Source organism: Chelonoidis abingdonii, chromosome 25 (assembly GCF_003597395.2).
Source record: "Chelonoidis abingdonii isolate Lonesome George chromosome 25, CheloAbing_2.0, whole genome shotgun sequence".
Classification (NCBI taxonomy): domain Eukaryota; kingdom Metazoa; phylum Chordata; order Testudines; family Testudinidae; genus Chelonoidis; species Chelonoidis abingdonii.
The window spans coordinates 10,722,449-10,740,037 of NC_133793.1; the positions used below are offsets into that span (position 1 = coordinate 10,722,449).

The following is a 17,589-nucleotide window of genomic DNA, read 5'->3' on the forward strand; positions in this document are numbered from 1 at the left end:
CCAAAACTTTCCCAGAGAGTCGGAGCGGGAGCTGGGTGTGCCCGCTCCTTCCCGTGCAAACGCTGCAGCGGCTGGGCGCGGGCGATTGCACCAGTGTCTTCGCTCCACGCTAGGGACCAGCAAAGGAAACCCACCTTTACCCAGCCCGCCTGAGCCTTCCAGCTGGGAGCTCCCCCCTCCACGTAGCCTGCAGACATGGGTTGCTTCTTGCAAAGTGGCCTTCAGGACGCTGTTGAAGGGATTTATGGCCAGGATCGAAAGCTGTAAAGGAGCCTTGCTCCCACTGGGGTGATTGACACCAGCTGTGGAGTTGCTGGCCCCGTGTTAGCAAAGAAAGGCCCCGATCCTGCAAGCAGGCCCCCAAAGACCTGCCTTTGGACCTGTGCCCAGGGTGCAAAAGTGCATGGATCCAATTCATAGAAGTTTAAAGTTGGAAGGGACCTCAGAAGGTCATCTAGTCCAACCCCCTGCTCAAAGCAGGCCCAATTCCCAGACAGATTTTTACTCTAGTTCCCTAAATAGCCCCCTCAAGGATTGAGTTCACAACCCTGGGTTTAGTAGGCTAATGCTCAAACCACTGAGCTAGCCCTCCCACCCCAAGTGCAATTGCAGCAGTGGGGCCAAAAAATGGTACCTAACCTCTAAGTGTCGGGCTAGCAGTGTTAATGTGTAGGCACAAAAACAACAAGGCGTCCAGCGGCACCTTACAGACTAACAGATTTATTTGGGTATAAGTGATCGTGGGTAAAAAACCCACTTCTTCAGATGCATGGAGTGAAAATTACAGATGTGGGCATTATGATGTTGACACATGAAGAGAAGTGACTTACCTTACAAACCTCAACGATTTCTTCTCGCTCTGAAAGGCAGCGGGCGGCCCAAATGGCAGATGCATCTTTTTGCACAAGCAGCATTTCAGATGTGTGTGCACAAAGGCATGGATGTGCACACAGTGCGAGGATGTGAGCAAGCGTGCCCCTGCACTACGGAGCGGAGAGGACAGATTCACCCATGAATTTGGCAAACGCATTTCTGGAAGCGCTGCAAGCGCTCACGTCACATACAATCTCAAATGCAGCTAAAGATATTTAGACTCCAATACGTCTCTTACTAACTCAAGATAAAAGAAGACAAATGTGCAAAGACTAATGCAGGGAACATTGTGTAGTTGAATCTCCATTATCTGAATATCAGCCATTTGGGTAACTGAAGCTTTGAGCGAATTGCCAGTGCAATTAACATATGTCAGGGGAGACAAACCTGTAATGGAAAACAGGGGTGGTGCAGACAAATGGAGCTTCAGTTAATTGAAGTTCAGTTTTTTCCATAGTGAGGGATGTGAAGGAAAATTAGTCTAGCAAAAAGCCCGGCTTTCAGCACACAGGATGGTACAAACACAGAGTCTTTTATGACTGGGGAAGGCTTTGAAGGCAGTAGGCAGAGAGGAATTCCCTCTACTCTCACCTTGTGGCGTGACATGCTATCGCCTGGGGTGTTCAGTCCCAGATTTACAAAATATATTTCACGCTCTTCAGAGAGGGGCTTAGGTTGTTTCAATCCATCTGATGTTTGTCCAGCTTTAGTGCTGGCTGTCCTGGATGGCAAAGCTGGCTATAGGCATATGTGTGTGTGAGAGAGATGGAGAAAGCAGCCCACGGGTCAGCCACAGGCCAAGTCTCCAGGAAAAACACAGCTTTCGGCTCCAAAAAGCTGCGCGCACACATCAAACACTGTTTTGACTAGCGTCGCTGCCTTTCGCCCCCGCCTCATGAGCGTGTCCGTCCCCACTCGCTTCCCCCTTTCCTCAGCACTTCCAAAAAGCAGCAAGCACAGGGCGGGTTGGCTTTAGATGGACTGACTGCAGTGATGGGAGAAAGGACGTGTTCTTTCTGTGGAGCTCAGAGATGTAGCGAGTCTGCTGGGAATGGAGTCCCAGGCTGGGAATCTGCAATAGGCCAGAAGACACTTGGCCCAGATGGCTGCGTTCCTGGCGCCATTGCTGGTTTTTAATTTTAGGATTTATCATCCGTTCACCTCCTCCCACGCTGGGATAAAGGGCAGAGGGGCGGGGAAGGAAAAGAAGCCTCTGTGTGGAGCTTCCAAACTGCACCGACTCGCCTAGCTGTAAAGGGACTGGGAGCTCGGAGCGGGACGCTTGGCTGTGGGGGTCGGGATGGCATCACTGAGAGGATGTTTTATAAAGGACCCAACAAATACATTGAAGACAGTGGAGAATGCTCCTGCCCCAGCCTGGGACCTGACAGATCCATTTGTGACTAAGAGAGGACTAGCCCGTAGATTCGTTCTCCCACTCTGGACAAAGAAATATCATAATATATACTGACCTCCTGTGGGTGTGGGAATCCTGACTTCACTGTGCAGCTCTTGGAGATCCCTGAGGGAAGGGTGCTGAGCAACATATTCATGTTTGTAATAACGTGATAATTAGTATGACCCAGAGGTGCGAAATGAGCCTGATCCAAAGTGGGCTTCTCTGCATTGACTTTAGTGGGCTCTGGATTGGGTCCAATGTTAGCCTCATGATGCACCTTTGCCCTAGCTGGCTATATTCAGCCAAATCGCCCTGCAGCAGTTCCCATGGGGAAGCAGTCCCCCTCCCGAGCCAAGTCAGCTGTTCCTGCTTCCCAGGCCAGGGGGAACATCCGGAACTGTTCTGCTCATGATGCCATGGGCTGTGGCTTGAAAGCCGGGCCCCCTTCTCGCTTTCCCTCGGCTTCAGGGAGTTCTGGCTGCAAACCCAAGAAACAAAACCAAACTGATCGCCCTGAATTGGCCCTTGGGGGTTAATGTGTTGGAGCCGTTGACCTACAAAACCAGCACCATTGACTTCAGTGAAATTGCAGTAAAGGGTCCAGTCAGGTCTGTAGCGATCTGGGGGCCCATTCCGGGAATAGTGTCACACATGGGCTCACCCCATACGTCAAAGCATTCATGGCCCTCTGAGCCAAGTTCTAATATAGAAGCGGATACTTTCCCCTAGCGAATCAGGGGCCTGTCCCAGGTTTGTGGGCATGTGTACTTGTGTCGGCTGCCTGCCGGGACTGACCCCTGGAGCTCATAGACTTTAAGGTCAGAAGGGGCCATTATAGTCATCTAGTCTGACCTCCTGCACAATGCAGGCCACAGAATCTCACCTACCCACTCCTGGAACAAACCCCTGACCTATGTCTGAGCTATTGAAGTCCTCAAATCATGGTCTAAAGACCTCAAGCTAATGCACAAGCTACTACTGCTTGAGCCACAGCGCTGCAGCACTCAGACAGGAAGGGTAGCCCAGTGGTTAGGGCCTGGTTTAATTCCCTCCTCTGCCACAGGCGCCCTGCCTGGCCTTGGGCAGGCCTCTGAGGGTCAGATTTTTCCAGAATTGAAGTGCTTCAAGATGTAGCGAGGCACCTAGTGAGAGTTCCCCTTAAGGATGTGTGTGACGTCGCTCCCATTAACAGCCGACTGGGGTCAATGGGATTACCAGGTGCATAAAAGTGAGCAGGGTCTGGGCCTTAGGGTATGTCTACACTAGAGGCACTGCAGCATAGACACTTACTACAACATCAGTGTAGTTAGTCCGCCTCCCTGAGAGGCAGGAGCTAAGTCAATGGAAGAATTCCACATTTTTCACAGCCCTGAGTGATGTTGCTAGATTGAGCCAAGTTCTAGGTGTGTAGACCAGGCCTTAATCGCAGGATTGAATCCACCCAGGTCAGCTGTAATCATAAACTGCCTGATGTGGGAAAATAGCGTGATGGGCCTCAGGCCACGGGGCTTTCTCAGAGTAATGCCCCATTCACAAAAAGCAAACAGCAAGGGAGAAAACTCAGACACGTGAATTAAACAAAGTCCAGCACATGCTGGCTGGAAGTAAGAGAAGATAAATAGATCTTTTCTATGTACACATTATAATTTGGAGAGGCACTGAGCTACCAAAGCGGTGAGAATTTGGGAGCCATATAATGCATTAAATCGCTCAATTGATAGATAGATTGATAATCATAAGCTTGCTCTAGGCTGGTTCTTTGCAGACTGACTGTTGAAGAAGACCCAGATCACATGCTTCCCTACAGAGCCCCTTAGCCTGCAGGCAGGACCAGGAAACTGCCTGAAATTTCAAGTGGTAGCTCAAGACATGTTTGTAACACAGTTTTCCATATACCACAGGTAACCCTTGCTGGCAGCTTCTGCAGAGAAGCCAAGAACTGAATGATCCACAAATCCATGTCCCCCCTGCGAATAGTCTGGTCAGATCTGGGTGAGCAATGTATTGCCTGGACGTGGCGTCCAGGGGCGGGAAGGGAAGTGCATTGTCACTGCCTTGTGCCATAAGCCCCCAGGGTGAGCAATCCAGCACCTTGCTTCAACTCACACAGGCTGGAAAAGGCATTGCTCTGATCAAACAAGGGGCTGAGGCAGTGGTCCCCAACCTTTTTTGTCTGGCAGGCACCAGACAACAAGCCACAGAGGACTGTGGTGGCAGATGAGCATCTGCCGAAATGCCGCCAACAAGCAGCGTCATCCAGAGGCATCATCACCAAAATGCCACCAAATTTCGGCGGCATTTCAGCGGATGCTTGTCCTCCAGCCAGTATGCGGGCACACTTAGATGCCCCTGCAGGTGTCAAGGCACCAGCAGGCACCGCATTGGGGACCCTTGTGCTGAGGCAAAGTGACAGAGAAGAACAAAGACAAAACACAGCACAACCGCATAGACAAACACAGACACACGGCAAAACACACAACGTGCAAATATACTATAGGGGTCAAGAGAGGATTTTCCCTTGCCCCACAAATAGCAGGTACTGGACACTACAAGTGGCATCGTACCAGACTAGATGGACTAGGCTAATTTGCATAAAAACTCCGGACAAGCGATGGCCTCTGACCGGGGATGACAATGCCTTTGGGCCTACAGTCTCTTTCAGCCTGAGCCAGAGGCTACTGCAGCCAGAGAGAAGGTTCCCGGGCACTTTGCTGGGCTCCGGACCTGGCCGGAGGTGCACAGATGACTTCCCTGGCTGCAGTTGTTTCAAGCCGGTAGACAAGGTCACATGAAACTGACAACTAATGTGTTTGAACAAACAAAACAGGACGTGGCAACCTTCAGCCCTCCCGAGGGCTGGGATCAAAGCCACCTCTGCAGCTGGGCAAACTCAGCCGGAGCTGCCGAAAAGCAGCTGCGGAGTGCACGGGGAATGTTCAAATGAGCGAGATTTCAAACGAACGGCCAGGAGTGATGCTTTTATTGGGGGCACAGAACACAGCAGCCGCAAGTGCAGCAGTATCGAATGAAATACACGCTAGATCAACCCTCCATATGCGTGTAATTGGGTCTGACACGCATACACAGGCCCAACGACATGAATGTACACACACAAAATCTATATCATTCGGTAGTCCTGATCTGGGCAACTCTACTGGAAAGCAGTTTCTGCAGAGGACCACATGCTACCACGTTGTGTGGGTACATGCACTGAGCTCACTGTGGCCTATGTTTTGCCTCTGGGCACGTGATGGCGCTAAGCAGCCTCCAGAGAATCTGGACACACCACGACTCAATGCAATGTCAGATGGCAGGGCCAGGAAAGCAAGGATCTGCCCCGTTGCCCTGGGAGTGAGGGGAGTGATTGCATCAGGAAGGCTGTCCTCACGGGACCTTGGGGATGCACTGGGGGGGCTTGGATGATCCCAGGAAGGAGTCTTTTATTCCTCCAGAGATGCGGTGTGTGTGTGGGGGTGTAATCACTGGAGGCTCCTGGAGCTGCTGCGGGGAGAGGAAGATGGTTTGCTGCACGAAGATCAATGAGGCAGCTCGGTTCTGCTGTCTCGGGTGTGCCGCAGATGCACAGGTTGGATGGGGGTCCCCCCGGCTAGCGGAGCTTCATTTCTGTGCGTTTGTAGGGGTTACCAACACCCTGGCCAGAGACCCAATCAATGCCGTATCTCTGCTGCTTCTGCTCCCCCACAGCGTAGCCCCCGTTCAGGTTGGCGCGGTAGCAGTTTTTGTACCACCAGGCGCCATGCACAGTGGCGGCGCAGTTCTGTGTCCCGCTGTCGTTGTCACGGTCATAGGTGGAGAAAGGCTTCCCGTTGTGGAGGCCCAGGGAGTCACCTGCGGGACACACGAGACCCCAGTGCCACAACCGCACCAGGGCATGACGTTGAGCAGCAGAGAAATGGGAGCATTTCCCTTGCCGGCTCTATATCCCTGGAGGCAGCATGGGCTTGTGGTCTGGTCTGAGCCCAGGACTGGGATCCAAGCTCCTGAGGTTTAATTCTACGGCTGTGTCATGCCAGAGAGCAGACGCGATGTGTGTATCACGGTCCCTTTTGTCTTGACTAGCTGTGAATCTGGGAGTCCTGGATTTGCCCACGGCACTAGGGAGCCACATTTTTTCCAAGGCGCTAGAATGTTTTCAAGGCCTCAGCGCCCACAATCGGGGCCAGATTTTCCACCGAGCTGTCGATGTGCTGAACTCGATGGCAAATCGGGCCTTTCATGGCTTTGCCTCAGTTTCCTCAGCTGTGAAATGGGGATGATGATAATACACGCCTACATAGTAATGCTTAGCATGTCAATAGCACATTAAGTAATGACTCCTCATACACCCCAGGTGGTGCCTTATCTCCATCACGTGATGGGGCACAGCAAAGGCTGTGACCTACCCAAGGTCACGCAGTGAGTGTCAGAACCAGGTTTTGAACCCTAGAGTTCCCTGAATCTGGGCCTGCTGTCAGGCCACGTGGGGGCTAATTAGCTAAAGTCTGTAAAGTGCTTTGAAGATGGGCAAGTTCTAAGTGTTACTATTAGCAAAGCTGTGCTGTGGTTCAGATCCGTGAGCATGGTATTCGGGTTGGATTTTCTCTGCCAGCGGCGCTCTCGGGGGAAACGTGTGGGGCCGGATAGGGTGCATCCGCATAATTCCGGCCAAGGAAATGGATTGCCGAGGCTCCTAGGGATTAATCACCTTAGTGCCCAGGAACCCTGAGCCAGCAGGAGACCTGGCAGATAAGACAGACCCATTGCAATCTTCAGTGCTGTCACGGGCACATGCTGCATCCCCTCCCACCCCCCCAGCGAACATGGGTGCCACCCACGGGAGAGTTGCATTCGCCCTTGGCAGCTAATGGGGTTAATGCCTGGAGAAAGAGGGTGGAGGGGGTTGATGCTGGGCGCAGGCAGCTGCGGTGAGGCTGCCTGGGGTTTTGGATGCCAAGTGTCCTGAGCGTGTGCAATCTTCTCTACCAGGAACCAGGGGCTGCGGCGGGGAGCGAGGGGGAGGCCACTGCCTGAGCCTCGCCTGGCCTTTGGCAGAGATCCCAGCAGGGAGACAGACAAGGAATGATCCCTCTTCGCCAGATGTGGGAGCCCCCCACAATCCGTGTGTGTTTTGTGGGGGCAGCCAGGATAGGCGTTTGTATTTCTGTGTGTGATCATTTGAGACCTAGGTCTGTCTTTTGCATCTCTGGCCATCTCCTCCAATCCTGTTTTGCCTGCTTAAATCCCTGTGTGATAGTTTGAGCCAGATGTGCTGTTCCTCTGCCTACCTTAAATTACTGGCTAGCATTGCTGCATTCCTTGTCCCCAGAAACAGCTGCATTTCAGTGCTGGGTGCCTGGCTTCCCAGACACCCTCCATCCTTTTCCCCCCTCACAATAGGTTTTTGGGGCGTAATCCATGGACCTACACAAAGTGCTCAGAAAGCCCCTGGAGGGCAGCACCAGAGGCGTGCCAAGGGTTAAGTATTAATGCTGATCAGTCATTATCATGTGATTACAAATGGCTGAGTGACCCTGGAGAAGCTCATCCCATTTCATGCTTCGCTGCATCCCTTGCTCTGTGAGTTTGGATGCATATGTCTTTGTAGGAGAAGCGAAGAGTGGAACATGTGGTCTCTCTCTCTCTCTCTCTCTCTCTCTCTCACACACACACACACACACACACACACACACACAATGGGACAGATTCTCTCCCCCTGCCTTGGCCTCTTTGTGCTGCTCCCACAGCGTGCAGGGGCCCAGATCCTGCTGCAAGAGGCTGGGGTGCAGTTCCCTGGAGGATGCACTATGTAGGTCCCATAGGTCCCCATGAAGCCCCTGGCACAGAGACAGAAGGGGGTGTCTCCATGGTATATGGTGCAATGGAGACTCTGAGCTTCTCTGGACTGCAGGGCAGCCCTCGGGAGTTTGCTGGTAAAGCATCCCTGAGGTTGCTCTGATTTGAGCCTCAGAGCAGCCCTGAATCCTGAGGGCATAAAAGTGGTTTAAAGGTGCCTTTGCCCACATCTCCTCAGGCTGCCTCTTTGGGTGGCGCAGTGCAGAATGCCAGCCAGCCACACTCCCCTCACCTGCAGAGCCGCCGAGGAACATCCCCAGAACAAGCTCGTACTTGTCCTCTTCCCCCTTGAGCTTGAAGGACTGGTAGCTGGCAAAGGAGCTGCTGTCATTAAAATTCACCAGGTCCACACGGAGCTGGAACTCGCCTAAGGAAAAGGGACAGAGCCCAGTGTTAGCCAGGGGCCTATTTTGGCTCCCTCTCACCTCCAGGAGGGGGATCTGGGCCGGGGCTTCTAGTCACAAAGCAGAGAGGCTTGCCCACTGTGACGCCAGCACACCCAGGGGTGACCATCCCTGTGAGCGATGCCATGTCTTTGCAGGGCAATAGGGCAGAACAACCAACAGTGGGAACTGGCTGAGAGGTAGGGGCGGGGATCCCCTGGGAAAAGGAGGGGATCAGGGGAAAGGGATATTCCCACCTAACCTGGGCATTTCCAGCCACTCAGAATCCAAGGGCTGGATCTAAAAAGCCTCTGATGGGTAATGGCTGCTCGCTTTCGCCTCCTGAAGAGGCCCTGTGGAATAACAGCCCGCAGGGCAGGTCAGAGCTCCCCCAGGACAGCTGCTGGGCTTCCTTACCGTCCTGGGTGAGCAGGTGGAGGTTCTCATTTCCCAACCAGAACTCGGAGAGTTGGTTCCCGAAGCCCTTCTTGTAGGCGCTCCAGGTGCGGTAGAAATCCACCGAGCCGTCCATGCGTTTCTGGAACACCTGGAGGAGAAGAAAGAGAATGGGAGCTGGGAGCTGACTCAGCTCTCATGCTCTGACAGTCAAACTTCAGACAATAGCTGGAGCCCTGATTGAGCTGGGCCATGGAGGATCCAGATGAGCAGCTATGGGGACACTAGCTGGAAGTAAAGATCAACTGGGCTGTCCAGTCTCAGGCTTCAGGGCATGAGTTTGTCCCTGGCTGGGGTCAGGAAGGAATTCCCCTACTAGGGTAAAATGTTGCACAGCTGGATACATCATGGGGTTTTGTTGCATTTCTTCCCCTCCTCCACCCCCAAAGCACCCAGCAGTAACTATGGCTGGAGACAGACTAGAACAGGAGTCAGCAGCCTTGCAGAAGTGCTGTGCTGAGTCTTCATTTATACACTTTAATGGGAAGCTTCGTGTGCTGGTCATACATTTTAACGTTTTTTAGAAGGTCTCTCTATAAGTCTATACATTACATAACCAAACTACTGTTATATGTAAAGTAAACAAGGGTTTCAAAATGTTTCAGAAGCTTTATTTAAAATTAAATTAAAATGCAGATCTTATCAGTTTAGTGTGATCCCTGCCCTTGCTTTTCTGTGCTGAGTTTTCCGATGTCTGGTGGCATGTATTTAGATACCTTAAGCTGCACACAAGCTTCTGAGTGATCAGTTGTCGGCAGCTGAGGTGAGTGGAGCTGGCGGCTGGTAGGGCTGAGCAGGGCCGGAGGCCTGGACCCTGTCTGGTGGGGGGCCTGTGCTGGAACTCCAGCTGGCAGCAAGGTGAGTGGAGGCTGCAGCGGGGACCCTGGCTGGCAAGGGGCCAGCAGCTGGAACCGCAGAGCAGAGGCTGAGCGGCTTAGCCCATCACCGCTCTGGGGTTCCAGCTGCCGGCTCCTGCCAGCCGGGGTCTCAGCCCGCTGCCAGCCTGAGGTTCCTTCACCCAGGCCGGCAGTGGGCGCTGAGTGGGACCAGCAGCAGCGGGCAGTGGTGGGGCCCTGGGTGGCAGAAGCTGGCAGTGGAAACCCCAGAGCGGCGGCAGGCTGAGTGGCTCAGCCCACCGCCGTGTGCCATCAAAAATCAGCTCATGTGCCACCTTTGGTACACGTGCTGTAGGTTGCCAACCCCTGGGATAGAATGATCTATCTGGAGGTGGATCCGCGAAGCAAAACCAGCTCCAATTCCCACTCCCCATGTGCTGGAGTGGCTCTGGACTCTGCCGCTTGGCCCCAGCCCTAGCACATTCAGCGCTGGCTGTTAATCTCAGCCAAGCCAGTGTGAGCCTGTGAGTGACACCCCCGTGGCCTCCTTCCCCTCCACTCCCCCCACAAGTGCACAGCCAGGCAGGACATTCTGGAACAGCTATCAGAGACAGAACCATGGTCCGCGTCCCTCCCATCGTTGTCCTTTCAGGGTGTCAGCCTTGCATGCCGCTAGCCACTGGGGACACACACCATGCCTGGGTGAGCACAGGGAAATCTTACAAACCAGAGAAAGCCACGTCTGTGGGGCATGTCAGCAGTCAGGGAAAGGTGAGACACATGCATCTGCCTTTCAGTGATTTCTCTGCTCTCCTAACTCGCGGACTGATAACCCCAGCTAACTCCACAGCCTGGGTTAACTTCCTCTACCTGAACCCCTCCTGTTGGCTCAGGGAGATGCAGCGATCGTTCTTTCTTCCTGCCCTGCACTGTAGCTTTACTGCACACTGTCGAACAGTTGCCCCATCCCTCCCCAGAGGTGGTTGCATTCCAGCCATGGGTGACGTGATTCCCTGTGCAGGCGGGTTGTGAAGCCCTTCAGGGTGAAAGGCGCTACATACGGGTAAGGAATGATTCTCTCTGGACCCCTCCCCAGCCCCATCACGGCCACATTCTGCTACCCATGCGTAAATCTCTCGCACCGCACTGGGACCAGGCAGCTCTGGATGTGACCATCGCTCCGGCGCTAGGATACTGCATTTACCAGCCAGCCTCCGCCGTCAGTGTCCATGTCACAGAAGACCCTCAGCGGCCGGCAGTCCGGCAGGTAGATGGTGTGCCAGCCACTCAGGAACTCCCCTTTGCCCAGAAGCTCCTTGCAGCTCTTTGGCCCTGGAATCAAGGCAGAATTTGGTCCCTGGGGAAATGTGTCTGAGGTCTCGTCCTCTCCCAGAAAGAGGCGCACACAAGTGGGGAGGGGACGGGACTGAGTGGCTGCCGATGCTGAGATCACCTCGCAGTGATAGGGGGTTACCTTGCCACCCAGGGCAGGTCACAGCCCCTCTGTGTGCCTCAGTTTCCCCATGTGGGGCTAATAATACTTTCCCGCCTAAGTGCTTTGAGAGACTTGGAGGAAAGGTGTTATTGACTATCGTTCCTGTGTTACTGGCCCGTGAGCTTTCCCGGCTGAAGGAGAGAGAAACCTTCTAGAGCAAGCAGACGAACACACACAGCCTGCTTAGTCCTCTGATGTGAAGGCTACTGCAACTGCACCAGAGCTGGACTAAACTGCTCCAGTGAGTACGTAGGGGCCGGTCCTGAAAGGGGAATATTCACTGCTCCAGAGCGATGGTCTTTTGGTTAAGGCCCTGGATGAAGACTCAGTGGAACTGGGTTTCTAGCTCTGCCATAGACTCTCCGTGTGACCTGAGCCAGTCACTTCATCTCTTTAAGTAGTTCCGTGGGGTCAGTCTGATGGGGGGGGGGGTACCCCGCGCAGCTCTGCGCTGCAGCATACTGACGTCTTCGTCCAGCAACCCCTCTTGGGCCCTTACCATCTCCCCCTGTAAATGGGGCCAGGGCTGCTCCCTTGGGCTGTCTTGGCTATTCAGACTGTAAGGTCACCGGGGCAGGGCCCGTCTCCTGCTCAGTGTCAGCACATCTCCATGCATGGCGGGTGGATGCCTCCAAGCGTTACTTGTCATGGAGTCCCCGGGCGATGCTCTGGAACTGCTCACCACTAAGCCAGTCAGGACTTTGGGGAGCCTCCTCTCCCTTGGAGCAGACTTGTTCAGGGCAAAAAGCTCACACGGCTTCACCTCCTGGGTCTCTCCTTGGAGCATTCAGCATCCTCTGCCCCTCTGTGTGCTTCCCACAGCGAGCCCGCCCCAGCGGGGTCCTGGAGAAAACCACAGGGTCCTGCACCCCCACTTTGCAGTCAGACGTGACTCTCAGCCAGCCAGTAAAACAGAGGTTTATTCGATGACAGGAACAGGGCTAAAAACAGAGCTTGTAGATACAGCAAACTGCGGGTCCATTCTAGGGGGCAGTGAGCCAGACCCCCACGTCTGCCCTCAGCCAGCTCCAGCCTAACAACCCCCTCCAGCCCCTCTCTGCTCAGCCCCTTTCCCGGGCCAGGAGGTCACCTGATCCCTTTGTCTCCAACACCTTCAGTTGGCACCTTTGCAGAGGAGGGGCCCAAGCCATCAGTTACGAGGAGACAGAGTGCCAGGCATTTAGGTGCACTGGCCCTTTGCTCTGCCAGATACTTGAGAACTGCCTGGGGGACACTGAGGCACCAACACAGTATTCAGAGAAAACCTTAAGAACATTCCTAGTTCATCACACTACCCTAATGCAAACAATGGTAAGTCATTTTTTTAAGCACCTAGGAGCCAAACTCACCATTCTGGCAGAGGAAGGAAGGGTCTGGGTGGTCTCCTGCCAGTCCGAGAAACAAAAAAAAAAATGCAGTTAGAAAGCAAAGCTTAGCAGGTGCCTGTAGAACTTGGTTGGATGAAGAGTGGAAGGTTCCTGGTTAGCTGTTTTTCCTGCTGTGTCACAGCTGCTTCTCTTGTTTGGAAGGGATGTATATTACTGCCCTCCCGCCTTGCAATGTAGGAGGAACTGAGGCCATCTGCTTGTAGCGTCTGTGTGCAACATTCGGGGCCACCTGCTCCCTGGGGACCTGAACCAAATCCCACTGAGGACGGTGGAAAGGCTTCTCCCACAGAGACCCCACTCGGCCCTCTGCAGTGTGAGAGGACGTGGAAATAGGGTGACCAGATGTCCTGATTTTTAGGGACAGTCCCGATTTTGGGGTCTTTTTCTTATATAGCCTACTATTACCCCCCACCCCTGTCCCGATTTTTCAAGTTTGCTGTCTGGTCACCCTACGTGGAAATGCTCCAGAGAGAGCCATTTCATGCCAGTGCAGGGGAAGGTGGCGGGGAGCCGATCCTGGGTGCTGGCTCATCTCCCTGACACTGGCCACCCGTCCCAAAGCTTCATGTTGTCCTGGCTTCGGAGGGCCTGGTCCAGTGCCCGTTGCAATTGATGGGAAGGGCTGTGGTGACTTGGACGGGGTAGTGGTGGGATCAGGCCCGGGAGCCCTATTAGCAGCCCCGAAGGCCCCTCTTGAAAACCACAGGAGAATTTTGGCAGGACGGACTAAACCGTCTGGAGCCAGAACAGATAGGAGTGGACCCCAGCCCAGGCACCAGCACTTCTTGAAACGGGGGCGGGGAGATCCTCATTTGAATGCTAAGGCTCCTGCCTGCCTCGAATAACAACCCCCCATCGGGTGTAATCTACACCCTCAGTGCCCCCCCCACCCCCGTCCCAGACCATTGCTACATAGTTACCTCGTTCCCCCTTCGGGTCCTGCTTTCCCAGGCGGTCCCACAGCCCCTGAAATCCAGAGCAGAGGGAGAGACACAGTGAACGCAGGGAAGTGCTTGAGCGCAGTCAAGGCACAGAACATGGTTGGGGGGGGAGTCCCTGGGGGCTCTTTTAAATGGGGACAAATGGACGGACCCAGAGGAAAAAGAAGGGAAGCGCTCAATGTCCATCACTACTTGTTCCAATGGCAACCATGAGAAGCAGCTCATGGGGGCTGCCCGGCTAATCCTGGTGGACGATGCCATCGGGCCTGGAGGAGGTGAGGGGTGGGCTGCTGCCCAGCCCTACAGGGGCTAGTCAGTTGAGCCCTGTGTGTGGGAGCAAGAGGCACCGGGTGGGGGGGGCGGAGGGTCAGATTCAGGGGATGGTGTGGCTGTGCCAGATGGAAGAGCTGCTGGCCCATGAAGTCATGCCTTGGTCTCCCACCAGCGGAGGGCATGCGGTTCATCAGGGACTAATCGCTGTACCAGAAGGGGTGGATCCATCAAACACAGTCTGCTAAGGCCCATGCACCAGCCAGAGTGATCACGGGCGATGGGGTCGCACCGGGCACCGCCCAGCGAAGTGCCCAGTTCAATATGGGGTTTGCACCCTTAGCCAGAGAGTCCCTGGCTCTGGTGACACTTCTGAGCCGTTAGGCCCCAGCCTCTTCCGGTGTAAATGGTGCATTGATGTCAGCGCCGCTGCGCCAATTGACTCCAACAGAGGATTTGAGCCATACTGCTCATTAGCTGCCAGAGTCCAATCCCCTCCTTGTGACACTGCTTTCTCCACCTGCCCCACAGACTCATTGTGAGCTGGCCCAAGACCATCCCACAGGCCCAGAGGGGCCTGCTCCAGCTTGGGGACAGTGCCTGTTGTTAGAGCCCCTCTCTCATCTCCTACCTCTCAGGCCAGGTTGACCAGGTGCCCCCTTTTCTCCTGGGCTTCCTGCTGTGCCTGGCGTCCCAGGGCATCCCTGTAATATGGTGAGTTTCTCAGCACCGGAGAGACCCACCACCTTCACCTCTGTGGAAACACAAAGAGACATGGGAGGAGGCACGATCCCAGCACCTGCTCCGGCTCGGCCCCAGCGAGTCACCTGGTGAGATGGTTCCCAGCATCGCTTACCCTGGTCCCTCTGATAATTACTGCTGGCCCCTTGGTCTCGATCTCTGGAGGGGCTCTGTGGAACTGAGGCTGCTGGACAGGACCTGCCCTGGTCTCACAGGTCAGCAAAGCCCAGTGAAGGAGAGGGAAAGGGCCCCAAAAGGCATCTACCACCATGTCCACGTTGCCTCTCTGCTCTCAGTGACCACCAGCCCCGCGATAGCCTGCATCTTTCTACTCCACTGTCCCTGCATCATGGCCCACCCCATAGCATCCCCCAGTGCAGGGCTGGGCTAGCTGTGGTGCTCGGAAAGAAATCCTTCCCAGGGGCACCAAGTGGATGGGGGGGCAGTTGGAGAGCTTTCACTCCATTTTTCCATCCACCCCTCCCCCCCCCACACACACACTGGCTGCGCATCCCATCCCAGCCACGTGGTCTTTACAACCAGCTTTAAGCTGGGAGGCAGGGATTCATTGGGGTGCATCATCCAGCCAAGCTCTCCCCATGACAGGCACTCCCCTGGGGTCCAGCCTCCATTCCTCCTGGCTCAGCTCCAGCCCATCTCCCGCTTGGAGTCCCCAAACCGATCCCAACAGCCAGCCTAACGGGCTTTGCACCCACAGCCCATCCGTCGACACCCTGACTCAGCTACTGCAGTGCTGGAGCCAGCTAAATGGCTAGAGAAACACACACACCCCAACCATCGCTAGGCAACATGGGTGCCTCAGAGCTCAACCTAGCCCCCTGCCCCATTTACAGCCCCAAAACAGAGCTTCTTCTACCTGGGCAGGTGCCTGGGTCCCCCGTAACCAGCATCCAGGTGCAGAGCCAAAGCAGGGCTGGAATAAAGCTCCACATCTGCGCTGTTTTCACGTGCGCCCGTCCCTCCCCAACTGCCTCTCGGTTTATGGACGTTCCAGGAACAATGCCTTTGTGGGAGCTTTTCCTGGGAAGTAAACCGGGCTTCCCACCATTGTTCCTAGGCACAAAAGCTTGGCACCCCCAGAGACCCTCTGGAGAGGTGGGGCCGGGCCTCTTCCTCCAGCACAGGACAGCATGTGCTAGCCAGCTCTGGCCATGGAGTTTTGGGCGCTGACCCCCCAGCTCTGGCCATGCAGCCCTGGCCTTCAGCCATGGGGCTTCAGATGCCAACTCATGGCTGCAGGCTCCGATCCCTGGCTCTGGCTGTGTGGCACCAACTCCCAATCCTGCTGGCCCCAAGTGTTGACCCCCAGCCGTGTGCTCCAACCCCCAGCCCTGGCCACTGACCCCAGGTGCAGATCCCCAGTGGTGGCCTTGGGATCTGGCGGGTGCTGGCTCTGGATGCCAATCCCTGGCCCTGGTCATGCGGCAGCAGGCACAGCCTCCAATCCCAGTGGTGGCTGATCCCCGGCCTTGGCCACTGAGCCTGGGCACTGCTCCTGGATGGCGACCCTGGGTTCCAGCGGGTGCTGGTCATGGATGGCAATCCCCAGCCCCACTCACACAGCAGCAGGAACCAATGCCAGGCTCTGGCCCTGGATGCCAAGCTCCAGTCCTGATCATGCTGCAGCAAACTCCGGCGAGTGCTGGCCAAGGACGCTGACTCCTAGCTCTGGCTGTGCAGCAGCAGGCGCAGACCCCAAGCACCGACCCTGGGCTCTGATCCCCGGCCATGCAGCTGCAGGTGCCAACCCTGGGCTCCAGTGAGTGCTGGCCCAGAGCACTGACCCCCAGCTCCAGGCACCAACCCGCACCCCCGATGAGACGGTGGCGGGTCCCCCTGCATCCATCACCCCTGGCTTCTGCTGCCTCACCCCCCATCCTCTCCATCCATCCTCCCTGGCATCCGCTGCCTCACTCCCCTGCCCGTCCAGGTCTTAACTGGCCAGGACTTGCTGTGAAAAGTGATATTAACAAACATACTAATATCACTTTTCACAGTGTTATTTTTACTGTTGAGTATGGAAAAAACCCTACACAAAGAAACGACAACGCTCTGGCTGCATACATGTGCATAGTTATTTGTTTTTCCTAAAGTTAATTAAGTATTTCAGGAAAAAATGTCAGTTTAGCTACCAGCCAGTGTTGTGAGACCCCCTGTCCTAGCTCACCTGCCATAACAATGCCCTGCAAAGGGGAGACACACGAGCTAGCTGGGGCAGTCCCGCTCTGTGCTGAGGACCGGGTCGGGCTGACAGCTGTAGGCTTCGGTGTTCAAATATAAGGTGCGACCGATCACAGGGCTGGGAGCCAGGAAGTCGTGAGCTCACTGCCCAGCACTGAAACGAATGCCTTGCTCCAGCCGCCTTTGCGTGCCTCAGTTTCCCCATCTGTGAAAAGGGGATAACATCATTGCCCTCAGGGTGGGGTCCAAAGCTCACATCCCCAAGTGGTTTGGTTTCTCTTCCTAGGAATAACAGGGAGAAGAGCAGAACCCAGACCACGTCCTTCACTCCCAGCAGAGCTAGGCAGAACGTTCCCAGCTCCAGCCATAGCTTCTCAAAGCGCAGCACCTCCCACCCATCGCCCCTGGGGCAGGGGAGCCTCCCCGCTGCACCCCTATGTCCATCTCCACTCGGGATCTGGTTGATCATTGAGGGTAGTAAGAGGATCCCATTGCAGTGACCAGGGCTTTAGTCAGGGCTGCCCAGAGGAATGATTCAGGGGGCCGGGGGCAAAGCTGGGAAGCTGCGGCGCTTGTACTTACCCGACAGCGGTCTGGGTCTTCAGGGGCGGGGAGCCCTTCAGTCGCTCCACGTCTTCGGCAGCACTGACATGGCCCCCGCTGCCGAAATGCCGCCAAAGACCCGGACAACCGCCGGGCCAGGCCTTGTGGGGCCCAGGGCCTGGGGCAAATTGCCCCACTTGCCCCCCCTC

The 17,589-nt window shown here is 55.2% G+C and overlaps 1 protein-coding gene across 1 annotated transcript; it reads right to left on the reverse strand.

Moving 5' to 3' along the window:
- Positions 1-5,235: 5,235 nt before the first annotated feature.
- FCN3 (ficolin 3) lies at positions 5,236-13,645 on the reverse strand. The gene is made up of 6 exons (XM_075060803.1): positions 13,604-13,645; positions 12,645-12,680; positions 11,005-11,132; positions 8,926-9,055; positions 8,358-8,492; positions 5,236-6,121 (listed from the first exon to the last, which is right to left on the reverse strand). Exons 3-6 carry the CDS (start codon positions 11,029-11,031, stop codon positions 5,880-5,882), a joined length of 534 nt encoding a protein of 177 aa, XP_074916904.1. The 5' UTR covers positions 11,032-11,132; positions 12,645-12,680; positions 13,604-13,645; the 3' UTR covers positions 5,236-5,879.
- Positions 13,646-17,589: the final 3,944 nt, after the last annotated feature.